Here is a 15,760-nt window from a genome sequence, read left to right on the forward strand (position 1 = left end):
TTTGATTGACAGATGAACAAATGTTTCCTTTCCTTTTTTCCCAACTTTTCGCTTGTGCTGGAGGGAAAAAAAACCTACAGACCCAGCGAACGGCAGTGCGCCTTGCGCCGCGAGGCGTCAGCTTTGCACTTTTCACCCACGCCAATTGGTCCCTTCACCCGCATAGCGTCAACGCCCCACGTGGGAGCACCAGCTACGGCCGCTCGTCATTGGAAGATCTCGCAAAATGGGCTGCAACTCACGCCAGACTCCGCCTTTCCTTTGCGGTGATTGGTGAATGAGTCGTGACTGACGTGCCATTTGGAACGGAGACGAACGAAAGCACAGCTCCCGATTGGTTGGGCGGCAATGCGAATCAATGGCTGTGGCCGGCTGGCCTTTGTGTCGCATGGCATTATGGGCGTTGTAGTTTGAGTGGCGCGGACACTGTCAGCCACTTGGACCCGGATCAGCGGGCTAGCGGACTACAGGACCCAGGAGGCCATGGGCTGCTGCCCTCCCTCCAGCCCCCTCCGCTAGGGTGAAGTATTGCATCTCTCCACCTCCTTTCCCTCGCTGAAGCGAAGTTGACCGGGGTGTGAATATGTAAGAATGTTAATGACACGGCGCTTCTAAATTTGGTAAACACAAGTCATTACTTTGGTGTGTTATCGGATGAAGGGCAGGGAAGAAGCTGTTGCCGCGGTACTCTGACTGTAGCCTGTCTGAGTCTCTCTCCACCTCCCGCTGCCGGACTCAGTGATGCTGTGAGGTTACTCCGAGCCTCTGCCCCGCACAGCAGCATCCCGGATCGGCGGAGATCTCCCGGACAATCTGCAACCCTCATCCCAATGCTACACTTTGTTTCTTTTATCATTCGCTTTCTGGAAGGTCGGAGAGACAGAGAGAACGCTCGCTGCTTTCCACCGGATCGCATACAACTTGGTGACTTCTTAAATTAAGGAACTTAAATGACACTAATACTCACCTAAAAGACTGAGAGGGCTTTTGGGAACAAAAATCACAGCAAGATGTATCCGCAAGCCAGACATCCCGTAAGTGTGTTTGTTTATCTCCCTCCTCTTCCCCAAACATCACACAGACAATTGCATGTGAGCTTTAGCTTTCTCTCAACACGGCTTTAATTATACTCTTTCAGTCAATATTTGTAGACGTGCAAGGTGCAGTGTTTCCTTTCGCTTTGTCAGTAATGTGAAGAAATAGCAATTTAATGAGATTGGTGCACGGTTTGTCTCGGCACTGATGCTGGTTTGTTTTTGTATTTCTAGGCGCCTCACCAACCCGCACAGCCCTTTAAATTCACCATCTCCGAATCGTGTGATCGCATCAAAGAAGAATTTCAGTTTCTGCAGGCGCAGTATCACAGGTAGATAGAACAGCTTTTTATATAACCCCCCCCCCCCCCGCAACATTAATGTATCTGGAAGTACAAGCCAAGTGCAGATGTCTGAATTGGGGTGGGTGGGGGTATATTTTAAACGTCTTTATGTTTCCTTGTCGTCCCTCTGCAGGGACAAGGTTATGGTCTGGACTGTCCACGCATGTTGTATTGTCGGTTTTCTTTCCTCTCCCATCTCCTCCCTTTTAATTGTCTGATGAAAAATGATTTCTCCGTTACTTCAGTTTGGTGGAACATGGTGTTCGAGTGCAAAACTCACACTCCTTTAGTGTTGGAGATGTAGTGAAGACAGGATTTTTAGCACCAATGCCTTGGCCCGTGTTTTCTTTACCATGCCGTTAAATTCTGTGTTGATGTTTTTCTGAAATCTTTCTTTCTACCTGGGTTGAAAAGTGATTCTGACAGATACAAGAGACTGCAAACGCAGGCAATCCCTGTCCTCTTAAATATAATGCACCCAAGGTTTGAATGTTTTGATATTTTATTTTCAAATCTCAATTTTCCGCCGTTTCCCTTTATTTCGCTTTCACCTTTCTCCTTCATGTGACGATGAAGGAGCAATATTCGCTGTGTGAGACTGCTCCTCATTCGGCTGACGTGTCGAGGCGACAAAGTGTGAAACAATCACATCTTTTATTATCGTAAAGCCACCCCAAATCTGGATTAAAATGCAGATTGGTATGTACGGCTTGGGAGATCAGTAACTTTGATTCATTTTAAATAAATCACTATATAATCGCACGTAGAGATTTATGTAATAGGGATATTTGCTATCCATATTTTTGAGTTACTGTGTATTTTTTAGTATTTAAAGATAGCGGTCCTGTTTCGATTCTGCATTTACGGAAAGTGTAAAACTTTTTCAAATAAATAAATTGACGTTGCTAATCTTGGGACAAATCCAACTTTTTCTCTCTCTTTTCTCTCTTTTAAGAGTCCTGTGTTTTTGTCTAGGTCTGTACCAGTTGGGTTAGTATTTTTAGTCGCCAAATAATGGTTTCCTATTCTGTTCTAATGAATGTAGTCTATTGAAAGAAATAACGTTGACGCACTTCTCATGTTCGCATGTGTCAGATTTGGTATTCTACTTGTACTTATTCAAATCAATCTTTGAATACATACTGTCATATTTTGGCATATACAGAGTTGGCGTCATAAATCATTCTAGGAGAACAAAATGCAGTACAACACTAATTAAGTGCACCCTGCCTTGGTTAGGCAACACTTGTAATGATCCGGGTAAGATCATTTACGCAGAGCAAAGTATTGCCTGCAGCGCAGTCTATAAAATGTCCACATAACGTCTTGAACAATCTTTCTTTCTTTAAACAGTTTGAAATTAGAATGTGAAAAACTAGCCAGTGAAAAGACAGAAATGCAACGCCATTATGTCATGGTAAGTGTAAAAAAAAATTTAACTCCTTTTTGTTATAATGGCTATTGATAATTCACTGTATTTTTATGCATTATTGTCTGAACGTGCTAAAATAAGTGTGGCTTTATCAATAATGCCTTCTATTGCTTTACCTCCACAGTATTATGAAATGTCTTATGGACTGAATATAGAAATGCACAAACAGGTAAGGTTCTTACATTTTCAATAAATATTTAGAAGAAATGTTTGTTATCTGAAAATGTTGTGGTAGTAGGCACTTGAAATAGATTTATCAGAATTTTATTGTAAGATTTTGAACAGGAGGAATTGATAGTTCTGTGCTGACAATAGCAGAAATTTTACAGGGTTATTGAACTCCTGAAGGATGATGCAGATTATATGGAGCCATCTGAGTAATAGTGTTAAAATAAAATTGAGATAGTTGAACACATCTTGTAAGAAGTTTATTCCACATTATATATGGTGTGCTTGAAATAACTGCTAAAGGTTACTTTTGATAAATGTCTTTATTGTAATATTTTAATGCTGCAAGTTATTTTTAAGATAACATTTCCTCCCTTCCTATTGAGAGTCAAAGGGTTTAAAATGCAAAAATTGTAGTAGAAATTTGTCATATTGTGATGTCAAAACTTTCCAGGTCACGACAGGTGGAAACTAATTTTCTGTCAGTATTGAGAATTTTCCCATATTGCAACAATGATATTTTATACTATATCCAAAATTCAAAAAGAACAACTATGCCATATAATGTTTTAGATTTTTTGGGGGGCTGAATTTCATGTGGTGGTCACATGATTTAAAAAACTCTCATTAATTGTCCGCCTGTGTTTTGAGTAGTGAATCTTTCACTCTTGTGAAAGAATGATAGCAGTGCACTGATGTAGTGTCCTTGTCAGCATGATTGATAATTTCACTCTGAGTCACAGGAACAGGTGTGTAAATCAAGCAAAGAACGGCACCTCGGCAATGATGCTCTGTGCTGAATAACTCCGTTTAAGCTGTTTTTGTACAATAGTGGGGTATCCTACTTGTGAGATGCAGATTTTTACCACTTGTAATTCCCCATCACCTTTTGAGAGAACCTTTTGTGAATTATTGTTTAAAGTAGATATGCTTTTCTGTGGCTACATCCTTACCACATATTTGGAAATAAAACCAAATATTACCTTGTGTTCTTTGAGAAGGCTAAAAATTCCAAGCAGGTGACACCATTTGTTTTTTGGTTTGGAGATGGTATCCAGTTTGCAGAATTGCTTTCCTTGATTTGTAATTAGTGAGGTGGATAATGATGTACTATATCATGGCTGCAGTAGCTCTCTTTTTTTTGCTCGCTCCAACACCTATCTAAGATCTCTGAGAAGTGTGCATACAAAATTGTCAGTATAATTTTCTGTAAAATTGGGAGATAGTGAATTTAAAATGATGTGCGGAACATGTTATTTGTGATTTTAAACACAAAATATAAAGGATGATCACACAAACCAAGAACAAACATTTTATTTTTTTCTAAAGATTTTTAAGAAGCCACCTATTTATTCTTGTAGATACTGTGAGCAGGAAGTGGAAAATATGGATCAACAAAGGAGCAGTGTAATTTGATAGCTTTTCAGAATGCACTATTGACTAGAAGAAGCCATCATTAGAATAAGACCCCCTCTACTGGTCCCTTGACACCACTTGGATACGGTCTAATCAGGAAATACTGGCTTAGTTTCGAAAATTGCACAGCAAATGAGCCTTGATAGGGGACAGTAATGAGGATCAAATTGGTGCTTCTTGCATACCGGTCATTAGTTCACGTGAAAAATACCTTTTTAGCTTGGGTGAAATTGAGCAGTTTACAGCTTATGAATCCCTGTGTGCGGAAGAAAATGAGTTTTCAGAAGCCCACCTTGCGCTCCCTGGAGTATAATTTATGAAATGACATCTGCTTGATTGTCTGGAGGAGAGGGCAAGAGGGCTTTTATTCATATGGTATGGATGTGGGAGGTTGCCAGTGAGGATGAGGGGCTTGTGAACTAAGCAGTATCTTTTTTTTTTAAAGTAATACGTTGATTTCCAGAAACATAAAGATAATCAAATTTCAACTTTGGAATTTCCATTTGAAACCAATTTTACAATTCATATGTAGGAGATTAAGTTAGAATATGTGTACTTTGTTTTATAATTGCTGTTGAGCTTGGTTTGAGGTACAGTTGTGAAGCACAGTGGCAAGGGCGCACAGTTCAGTATCCAATTTAAATTCAGTTGTGATGCTGATTCATTGCATGCTTTTCTCATTTTTCTTTTAAAATCTAGGTGTACTGTGTTTATCAGAGAAATAGTAACATTGGATGAAACAAGTTCAGAGATAAGCAAATATTTTAATCTTGCAAATAATTCTGAAATTAAAAGGATTATTTCAGAAAACAAGTTTTTCCTGTATTTGCTACATGCTGGAGTTGTGTAGATTGGCTTAAACTTTATTTCATTGTGCACCTTTTGAGGGGGGAGAATACCTAGGTTTCAGGGCTTAACAACTAAAAGTACGGTTTTTGTTTAACTGTGATAGGATTTTAAATAGTCATTGAAGAAGAAGAAACTTAAAAGTGCATGGTGAGATTATAGCACAGTTTACAAATCCAGAGAAGCACTGCATCTGCAGATTGTGCAAATTACCTAGATATATTTGCACAATAACATAATTAGAAAGTGTCCATTCTACTTCCAAACAACCATTGCCTTATTGAACACGATATGCAGGCAGTTAAACAATGATGATGTCATTGAGTTGGTATAGTATTATCCACTTATATAATTTAAATAAATTCCCTCAGAGGTTCATGTGATCCTGTTCAACATGAATTATGTGATCTAATTGAAAGGTGCAGTAATAGGTTAGGGCTTGGCTATCACAAATATTTAGTATTCCAAAGCACTTGTATTTTAAAAAAAATGATTTTGGGGTCTTGATTCCCTGTGTTCATGTAATTCAATTCTACACATAAATAGAAATGAAATACTAATATATCTAAACTGTCCTTGTATTTACTGATTGTGTAATGTGAAATACAGGTACGTTCCAGTTCCTCAAACTACTGCCATTTTGACTATTTTAAAATTTCTCTTTCTTGCATACATGATCTTCGGGAAGAAAGCAAAGCATATTTTTTAAAAAAGTTTCTCCGTTCAGGTGTATTCATTCATAACAAGCAGCCTGTCACAAAACACACACACATGCACACCCCTTACAAGCCACTGCTTGCCTTCTGATATTGTTTTGGCCTTTAAGCTCAGTGTTCTGTATTGTCTTCCAGTTATTTTCACTGACTTGGGAAACGGGCAATGATTCAGCTGCATTGCACTTTGGTGCAATTGTGCCTAGTTCTTGAAATCAGTATAGGATTAATTCACTTATTAGATTTGTATCTCTGGAGTTCTGGCGGTGATGTACTACAGTAATTGATATTTCAGATGTTCAGATTATTGTTCCCACCATCCTCTTAAAGGTTCAATTTCTTAGGGCTGCTTATAGTCATAACTTATTTGTAAATAATTATTTTATTGGTACAGAGGATGCATTGCTGCAATGTTGTTGTGACTGAATTAGCAAATTGCCAGAAGGGTAACAATGTAGTGCCAGTTGCATTCGAAAGCTGTTTTTGTTCTTAAATTTTATTTTGTATTCTGCTTGATTCTCATTCTTCACAATTTTAGTAGAAACAATTGAAGTGAGATGTTTAAGAACTTGTCATTCCTTTAGAGGGAGAGAGAGAGAGAGAGTTGTGAAATTACTTGATCTTCGTTCTGTTGTTAATGATAACTATGCTTCATTTTTTTTTTCAAGGATTTGATTTTGTAGTTGATTTAATGAAAACTTTAGCGGAAAAACATGGTCTAAAAGTGTTTACATTTTTTATTCATACTCAATGCTGAATCTGGTTGTAAAAGTACTATTGTCATATAATATTTGCTATTTAAAATAAAAATATTTTTGAATCTAAAGGTAGTAAATATACCGTGAACTGACTGCACAATATCTACCAATTGTACTATTGTATCTATATATTGGGCCAGGGTGGTGGTTTAAAGCCCTATATTTACCCAGGCTGTAGATGTACTCTGCTAATTGAATTAATTATAGAAACTAATTTGAAGTATTTCAGTTGATTATCAGCATCTAGCACAATATTCTTGACAATGGTATATCATAGTTAAAAATAGATAAAATTGCTATGGCCATTAAATTGAAAAAATATCTTTTGTATTATACTTCATAATATTTGACGAAGTAAGAGATAAAAGTTATTTTAAACCTTTTCACCTGTTAAACTTCTTTTAAAATCTAAGTAACCAAGACATCAAATTGTTCCATTATTAATTAAATGGGTGATCTAGACATATTGTTGCTATCATTAGGATTTCAAAACCAGTTGTTATTGCTTAGTTATGGAGTTGTAGATCGATGCTCAAAACCTGCAGTGATACTTCAATGCGAGCCTTCTTGTGCTTAAATTATATCTGTTATCTTCTATATTCTCTATAACCAGTATCTTGGTAATCTACTTCCAAAACATTTTTGTAAGCATTTCTGCTTTGTGTGATGGATGACACCTTGAGTGTTAATGCTCGTGTTGTAGCACATGAGCTGAAAATTCAAAATGCCAAATGATCTAGGGAATTATTTCATTTGACTCTGTCAGCAGCCTAAGAGTTAGGTAGTCTCTGACTTTCTGGTAAATTTCTGTACTTGTTTTTATACAAACCGGAATTGAAATAGGGTTGCTTGCAGTTGCACTTTAAAACATCTATAATTACTACATTGATAAATTATAATATAGCTAATTTTAACAGTCTTCAGCTTTTGTTAAGAGTAGAGCTTTTAATCTGTCTGTATCTTGATATTTTATGTATGACAGAGTACACAGAGAACAACACTGAAAATGATTATAGCTAATCTAATCTAGGTGTTCAGATGACATCATTAGCAACAAGAGTGCTGATTTAAGTGGTTTGTAACAGTTACCTAAGCCCCAATATTAGATTACAACCTTGCAATTCCTTTTTTAATATATCGAACAACTAATTTTTATTGAAAATTTGCATCGCTAGCAACTGTTAGTGCTGATGCAATCATCTGCTTCATGTTTACGGATAATGATTTTCACTCGGTAGGACAAAAGATTACTTAATATTTTGAATATGATTTCCTGATAAACTGTTCAATTCTTGGAAGGGACAATATATGTGGACTATTACGAAAAAGCTAGGGACATAGAGGAGACTCATTGCATAGATGCAGCTAGCTTGTTTTCTATGTAGCACTTTATTGTTTCCACTTGATATCAATCAGAAGCTTTCTGTTGTAAGGCTTTTTGGCAGAGTAAAGCTCTAGTGTGAGAAATGTGCAATAAAAATGTGATTGTTGTTCAAAACAATTAAGTACAAATTTAAGGGCTTGGCCCATTGATTGAATTTCAAAATCATAACTGCAGCAGTCGATCGGAAATGATGATAAATAGCATTAGAAACCTTTTAGTGAAGTACAGTGACTACAAGGAGGAGAGCAGTATAGATTTGCATTATATCCGATACCCTCCAGTACCAAGTGGATTGTCAATACTGCTTGTTTAGCATTTTCTAAGGGCAATAGGAGTATTGATTTCTGGCTTACAAGTGACGGCTCTATTTTCACTACTGAGAAGTATTGCGGGTTGTTAAGAAGAAATTGACTTGAAGAGGCTGACTGCTGCCCATCATGAAGCAAATAAAGCAAAACTGCTGAAGCATGGTGGAGCAGCGAGACAGGGGCCCTCAGCAATTTGTTGCTATTAATTTACCACGGTCGACAGCAAATCAATTGGCGTCTACTTCATCTATTCAAGAATATGCTGTCCGGAGCAGATAAAAAGCCATACGTGGCAATAAGAACAGACTATTTGCTGGATAGAGGACGAAGTTAATGTGCAAATAAGTGATTTTGAGACTTCAGAACGCCTTTTAAGTGAGTAACTATTTAATGGAATATATTCTTAAAGTACTCTAAGGCATTAATTGACTTGCATCAATTAGCAAATGGGTTCTGTTTTGTTTCTGAGCTTTTTCATTGAATTCTGTATAGGATTGTTTTGGTAGTCTATATTTTAGTCCAATTGTCACTACATTCTCTTTAAAACTGTGTTTGAGAATGTACTCAGATATTGAAATGTGCAATGGTTCACAACTAGTATAGATACCACTTTGTTTTAGATTGACATGTTCAACAATTAAATGGCACTTTGTGAGATTGACCATGTAGATATAATTCTAAATAGGCAATATTAGTAGCATTACTATATATTTTTAATATCAATCAAACAAACCAGTTGGCTCAAAGAGTGGACATTAGTTTGTAAAAACTCAATCCTAAAATTAGCCTATTGAATCAAAAGAAACACTAGCTAGAGATTTTTAATGACCCTTTGCACTACTGTGTTCAATCTACTAATGGTTGTAATGAATGTTGCAGCCTTTTCTATAGTCGTATAGGGGCCTTGCGTTGATTTAAAGCACTCAGCCGTGTCTGATGCTTTAATTGACTCTTAGTCCCCTATTCCAGCATGTTTCCTGATGGAACTGTTACCATGTCTATTTCCATTACTATCAGTGTTGAATATTAGAATTTTATGTATAATCGGATTATCTTCCAGAGTTTGTATTTAGGATGGTGGGATTTTAAGCATCATCAGTGAGGTAGCAAAATGTCATAGAATAATGCAGCCCAGAAAGAGGCCATTTAGCCCATCATGCCTGTGCTTGCTCTTTGAAAGTGCTATCCAATTAGTCTCATTCCCTTGCTCTTTCTCAATAGCCCAGCAAATTTTTCCTCTTCAAATATTCATCCAATTCCCTTTGAAAGTTATTATTGAATTTGCTTCCATCACCTGTTCTAGCAGTGCATTCCAGATCATCATAACTGTGTAATTTTATCCTGTCATGTTGCATCTGATTCTTTTGCCAATTATTTTAAAATATCAGGAGAATTCTCAGTTATTTCTGTAACTTTTCAACCTCTATTTGACCTCTCAATCTACTTCTTACAAATTCTGATTGATACTGGAATCCTTCTTGATGCTTTTCTAGCCTAAGCCCACTCAGTATGCATTAGTAGGCTATTTGACCATGAGGGAGAGGAGCTTTGGCAGCAAATATGAGCATGACATCACTGTGCAATTTCTCCAAGGGTCCTTGATTACAACAGTTCTTACATTATAACGGCGACTGAGCTTCAAAGTACTTCATTGGCTATAAGGCACTTTGGAGAGTCATGAGGTTGTGAAGGGCACTATATAAATTAAGTCTGTCTTTCTATTTGATACAAATTATTGGTCTTAGGGGCACTAGTCATTTTCACTCTTTCCCTTCAAACCAGGTGAAACTCAGGCAGGCTGTAATGCCTTTAAATGTCTCACTTCCTGGTTGTAAGGTCATTGTGTAAATACATCCATGATCTAGTAGTGAGCCATCTTTTAACTTGTAAAAATGCATTCTTGTCTACTTACTATAGGGTGCCATTTTTTGAACAACAGTGAAATACAGTTTTTTTTTAAAAGTACTTCTTTGGTATACATTTCAGCATATTGGCCTTTGGTGCTGACTGTTATGCATGTTTCTGGTTTATTAAAAAACTAATATGTCACAATATAATGTATTGTTTTAAAATATGAAGATGATTACAAAGCATACTGTTTGCTGTCATTTGAAGCCCTCAGTGAGATTACTGTCTTATAACCACAGTAGGATATCCAACTTCCCAGTGCATTTAGTGAGGCTTTGTGGAAGTATTTCATTTTAGCTTCTGTAGTCAATGGTTGTAATATTTAATTAGTAGGATTTCTGAAATTTTATGTGGGGTGGTTAGGGCAGGAGATGGAAGTGCAACAGGAAGAATGGGATTGAAATGGAGCATTAGACCTCATCTTTACCCTCCACACTAAATGAAATGATTAAAGCATTGAAGGTCTTAGGCATTCATTGACATTTTGGTTGTTACAATATGTCATGAAGACACCCATCTGCCAAAAATGAGGCATATTAATTTTGTCACATGAACGTTAATTTTAAACTGTTGCTGGAGTAGAGAGATAACTTGTTTAAAGAGATCAACAGTGGCTAGAAAAACATTTGCATACTAAGAGACAGTGCTTGGAGAGGCAAAAGAATTGCTTGCTGATTCAATTAACAGAGATTGGTCTGGGCAATGGTGATCCACATCTTGTCAGTGTAGGAAACAGCACTACACACCACCGCCCCCCACGAGAACTTCGGAATCCACAAACGCAGGAGTTTGTTTAAAAAGTGAGTCACATGACTAACCTGCTGGCCCAGGTCTGGTTTTGAATTGCTCACAGGACAGCTTGGGTCAGACTGCAGATTGCAACTGAACTTGGAACAAGAGCCACTCTCCTGTCTGGCTCTCTCTCTTTCATTAATCTTCGGATCCACTGAAGTTACTTAAACCTCAAGAGGGAAAAGACTGCAACATCAAAACAAGTTTTAAAGCATGCACTGGGCCTCAATGAAACGATAAGACTTACCTGCAACCAAAGACTTTACATCAAACTCAAAGTACCGTAAATAAAAACCCAGCTATTGCCTCAAACCTGTCCCCTTTATTAAGAACATAAGAACTAGGAGCAGGAGTAGACAATTCAGCCCCTCGAGCCTGCTCCGCCATTCAATACGATCATGGCTGATCTCTTCTCTGCCTCAACTGCACTTTCCTGCCCGTTCTCCATAATCCTTCAACCCTTTACTAATTAAAAATCTCTCTCCTCCTTAAATTTACTCAATGTCCCGGCATCCACCACACTCCACAGACTCACGACCCTTTGAGAAAAATAATTTCTCCTCATTTCTGTTTTAAATCTGCTATCCCTTATCCTAAAACTATGACCTCTTGTTCTAGATTGCCCCACTGGCGGAAACATCCTCTCTACGTCTACTTTGTCAATCCCCTTAATCATCTTATGTACCTCAATTAGATCTCCTCTCATTCTTCTAAACTCTAGAGAGTAAAGGCCTAAACTGCTCAATCTCTCTTCGTAAGACAAACCTCTTATCTCTGGAATCAATCCAGTGAAACTCCTCTGAACTGCCTCCAATGCAACTACATCCCTCCTCAAGTAAGGGGACCAAAACTGTACACAGTACTTTTTCTGTCTCTATCTGCGTATGTGTTTATCGTGTATGCACGTGGCGTGGTTGTGTTGCATATTCATAGTCGTTAACCGAATTAGAGTTTAAGATTAATAAACCTCCATCCTTCTTGTTTAAGTCTGAGAAAACCTGTCTGATTTTTTTTGCCTTACAATTGGAAAGCAGTGAACAAGGGGGAACTAAAAACATGGTGTTTTAAAAAATTAAACCCTGCTATGGTTAAACCAGGCAAATGCTGAGAGGGAACCCCGAAACCCCTTTCTCACCTGGTCGTAACAACTACTAAACAACAGCAAGTTGTATTTATATTTTAACATAATAAAATATCCCAAGGTGTTTCACAGGGACATTATAAAATAAAGTATGACACCAAGCCACATAAGGAGATATTAGGTTAGATGACCAAAATCTTGGTCAAAGATGTAGGTTTTAAGGAGTGTCTTAAAAGAAGAAAGTGAGATAGAGAGACGGAAAGGTTTAGGGATGGAATTTCAGAGCTTAGGCCCTTTACAGATAAAGGCATGGCAGCTAATGGTGCAGTGATTAAGATCAGGGATGCTCAAGGGCCAGAATTGGAGGAGCGCAGATATATTGGAGGATTGTAGGGCTGAAGGAGATTACAAAGATAGGGAGGGGCGAGGCCATGGAGGGATTTGAAAACAATGATGAGAATTTTAAAATCAAGGCATTGCTTGACTAGGAGCCAATGTAGGTCAATGAGCACAGGGGTGATAGGTGAACAGGACTTGGTGTAAGTTAAGACACGGGCAGCTGAATTTTGGATAACTCAACTTTACGGAGGGTAGAAAGTGGGAGACCAGTCAGGAACATGTTGGAGTAGTCAAGTCTTGAGGTAATAAAGGTATAAATGTGGGTTTCAGCAGCGTTTGAGCTGAGACGGGGACGAAGTCGGGTAATGTTAGAGGTGAAAATAGGTAGTCCTGTGATGGTACAAATATGTGGTCGGAAGCTCATTTTGGGGTCAAATATGACACTAAAATCGCAAACAGACTAGTTTAATCTAAAACTGTTGCTCGGGAGAGGGATGGAGTCGGTAACTTGGGAATGGAGTTTGGAGCAGGGACTGAAAACAATGGCTTCAGTCTTCCCAGTAGATGACTTTCCAGATGGAATGTACTAATGTCATTGCAGGTCTTTCGCTCTTTATTGATGGTGTGTCCCCACCTCCACCAACATTCCCCCCTCCCCCTGCCCTGTATAGTCAATCTTGGTAGTTAATAGATAAACAGGTTTTTTTTCATTGGGGATAGGGTCTTAACTTTGGACAGACTTTCTGCAGGCTGTGACATGAAAAATGCCTGCCATGCCATAAGACCAGTTATGGAAAGTGTGACAGAAGCCAGACCTGCCAAAATGAGACACATGAATTTCATCATGTCGAACATTATTTTTGAACTGTTACTGGACTTGAAATAACGTGTTTAAAAAGACCACGACAGTGGCTGAAAACATGGCTGCACATTTGCATTCGAAAAGACAGTTGCATGAAGAAGACAGTGGGAGTACTCCTTGATTCAGTTGGCCAGATGGGTTTTGTCAATAATGATGATCAAGAGACATTGAGAGTCATTGAGCCAGCATTCCATCCCCCCCATTGTAAGTGTCTGGTAAGCTTGGGGGAATCTACAAATCTCGCAGGCGAGGCTGCTCTGAACAAGGAGCTAGTCACATGACTAACCTGCTGACCAGCCTCCGGTTTTTTGAATTGTGTCTGACGCAGAACAGTTTTGGGAAGAGACTGCAACTGAACTTCAAGAAGAGAGCATCTCTGTCTCTCTGTCAGTCTCTCTGTCTCACGCAAAGTTCCAGCAACCCACGGAAGTAACTTAAGCCTCAAGACAGAAGACCAGCGAAACAAGTTTGAAAGTGTGCACTGGGTCCCAGCGAGAACTGCAAGATTTAACTTCAATCAAAAACTTTACATGCAATCCAAAACCAGTAACTAAATTCCATCTACTACTTTAAACCTTCCCCCCCGCTCTTTAATTCTTTCTCCTCCTTTGTCTCTATTTGCGTGTGTGTTTAGCGCATATGCATGCTGGAATGGTTGTGTCACGTATTTTTAGTAGTTTTAACTGAGTTAGAGTTTTAAGGTGAATACACATACACCTTTCTTGTTTAAATCTGAGAAAACCTGTCTGGTTGATTTCTTTGCAATCACAATTAGAGAGCAGTGAGCACGAACTCACTGAGAGGATGCTAAAAACACGGTGTTTTAAAAATTAAACCCTGTTACGGCCAAACCAGGAAAAGGCTGAGAGGGGAGCCCTAGACCCCTGCCTCACCTGGTCATAACGGAAATTAATTCTATACTTTAACTTAATGACAAACAGGAAAATGGCAAGTTAGTAAATTTGTCAAAAAAATTGTTGGTTTATTATCTCTCTTCATTTGACTAATTTTAGGATTTTAATTTGTTCATTTTTTTTCTTGCATTTAGTTTTTTTTCAAATTCTTATTTGAAGGTAACATTTTAATACGAAATAACAGGAAACTATGGAATGTATACTTAGAGCACACACAGTACTCAGTTGTTCTCCATAACAGAGGTTGGTTGACAATAGTAATGAATTGTGCATGATTTCCATTCATATTAGTTTGGGAGTTGATTTTGCTTTCTGAATTGGCATCAGACATATTTTGTGGTTGTCTCAGTTAATGATGAGGGAAACTTGTCCATTGTTTGTTTAGTGAGTAAGTCATGGCTCCCAAAAAGCATATGAGTGTAAACTGAACTTGACTGCACAGTTCATAGGCCTCAGAAAATATGCTGCCTGCTATTGTCTGAGTGCTTCCAGAGTGGAGAGAGCTCATAGCTGCAGAGGAAGTAAGTATTCACTATCAGGTAAAATTCTGGGATGCAAAAATGCAACCTATTAAAAACCTAGCTACTCCATCTACTTTCTCAAGCCCAGACCAGACAGCAGCATTCTCCCTCTTTAAGGTTAGAGTATTGATCATTAAATATGCTGAAGTCAAATTTATTTTGGTTTATTTGAAACTTGCCACCAATTTTTGTAAAACAGGTCATTTTCTCATTGTAATGAATAGAAATGTCAAATAGAAAATGAAAAAGTAAAATTTTTCAATTTATTATCTATAAGTTCTTGTTAGTCTTTCAAATGTTTTTTGTGGTGTTTGTATTCTTTTGCATTCTCCTGAAGAAATGATCTAGCTAGTAAATACTATGTATTATGTGAGATTTTGCATGAATCATAGCTAGAATCTGAAGCAAAAATAACAGAAAATGTTCAGAAGTACAGAGCAGGTCTTTTAGCATCAGTAAAGGAAAAGTAATTTCATGTTTCGGATGTAGACTAGGTCTACTACTATATCATGCTAATGTTGCTCGTCTAACCTGTGGATCTTAGGCAGCTGGTGGCAATGGCAAGATACGCTTTGCAGATTTTCCAAGGTTGATGGCTGGAAATACCTGATTTTATTTTTTAACTGGGGGCTGAATTTTACAAGCCCCTCGACGTCAGGTTCATGGCTTCGGGGGGGGGCCCGTAAAATTCTGCTGGGAGAGGCCCCAACATCGAGAAGGCCCCATTGCATTTTCCAGCGGCGGCCGGACCTCGGTGCGGAAGCTGTGCCTTTCATTAAAATATGGAAATTAGAAAGATTAACGTGTAAATGAACGTACCTGCCGCTGGTGACTGTCCCACAGCGATTTTACCGTCACTGATTGCAACTTGCGTGCTTTCATAGTTCTGTACAGAGTTCCGAGGCGAGAAATGGTGGGGAGGGGGGGAGGAGTAAAATTA

The 15,760-nt window shown here is 38.2% G+C and overlaps 1 protein-coding gene across 3 annotated transcripts in view; it reads left to right on the plus strand.

The window, feature by feature from the left end:
• The first annotated feature begins 599 nt into the window (after nucleotides 1–599).
• Nucleotides 600–15,760, plus strand: part of LOC137369199 (transducin-like enhancer protein 4) — a 208,273-nt gene continuing 193,112 nt past the window's right edge. For all 3 annotated transcript variants that reach the window (XM_068030007.1, XM_068030008.1, XM_068030009.1), the window contains exons 1-4: nucleotides 600–1,034; nucleotides 1,269–1,366; nucleotides 2,732–2,795; nucleotides 2,935–2,979. In XM_068030007.1, the coding sequence (XP_067886108.1) occupies nucleotides 1,011–1,034; nucleotides 1,269–1,366; nucleotides 2,732–2,795; nucleotides 2,935–2,979 (231 nt within the window). In that variant the 5' untranslated portion in view covers nucleotides 600–1,010. The remainder of the gene's footprint in view (nucleotides 1,035–1,268; nucleotides 1,367–2,731; nucleotides 2,796–2,934; nucleotides 2,980–15,760) is intronic.

This window comes from Heterodontus francisci, chromosome 4 (genome assembly GCF_036365525.1).
Source record: "Heterodontus francisci isolate sHetFra1 chromosome 4, sHetFra1.hap1, whole genome shotgun sequence".
NCBI lineage: Eukaryota > Metazoa > Chordata > Chondrichthyes > Heterodontiformes > Heterodontidae > Heterodontus > Heterodontus francisci.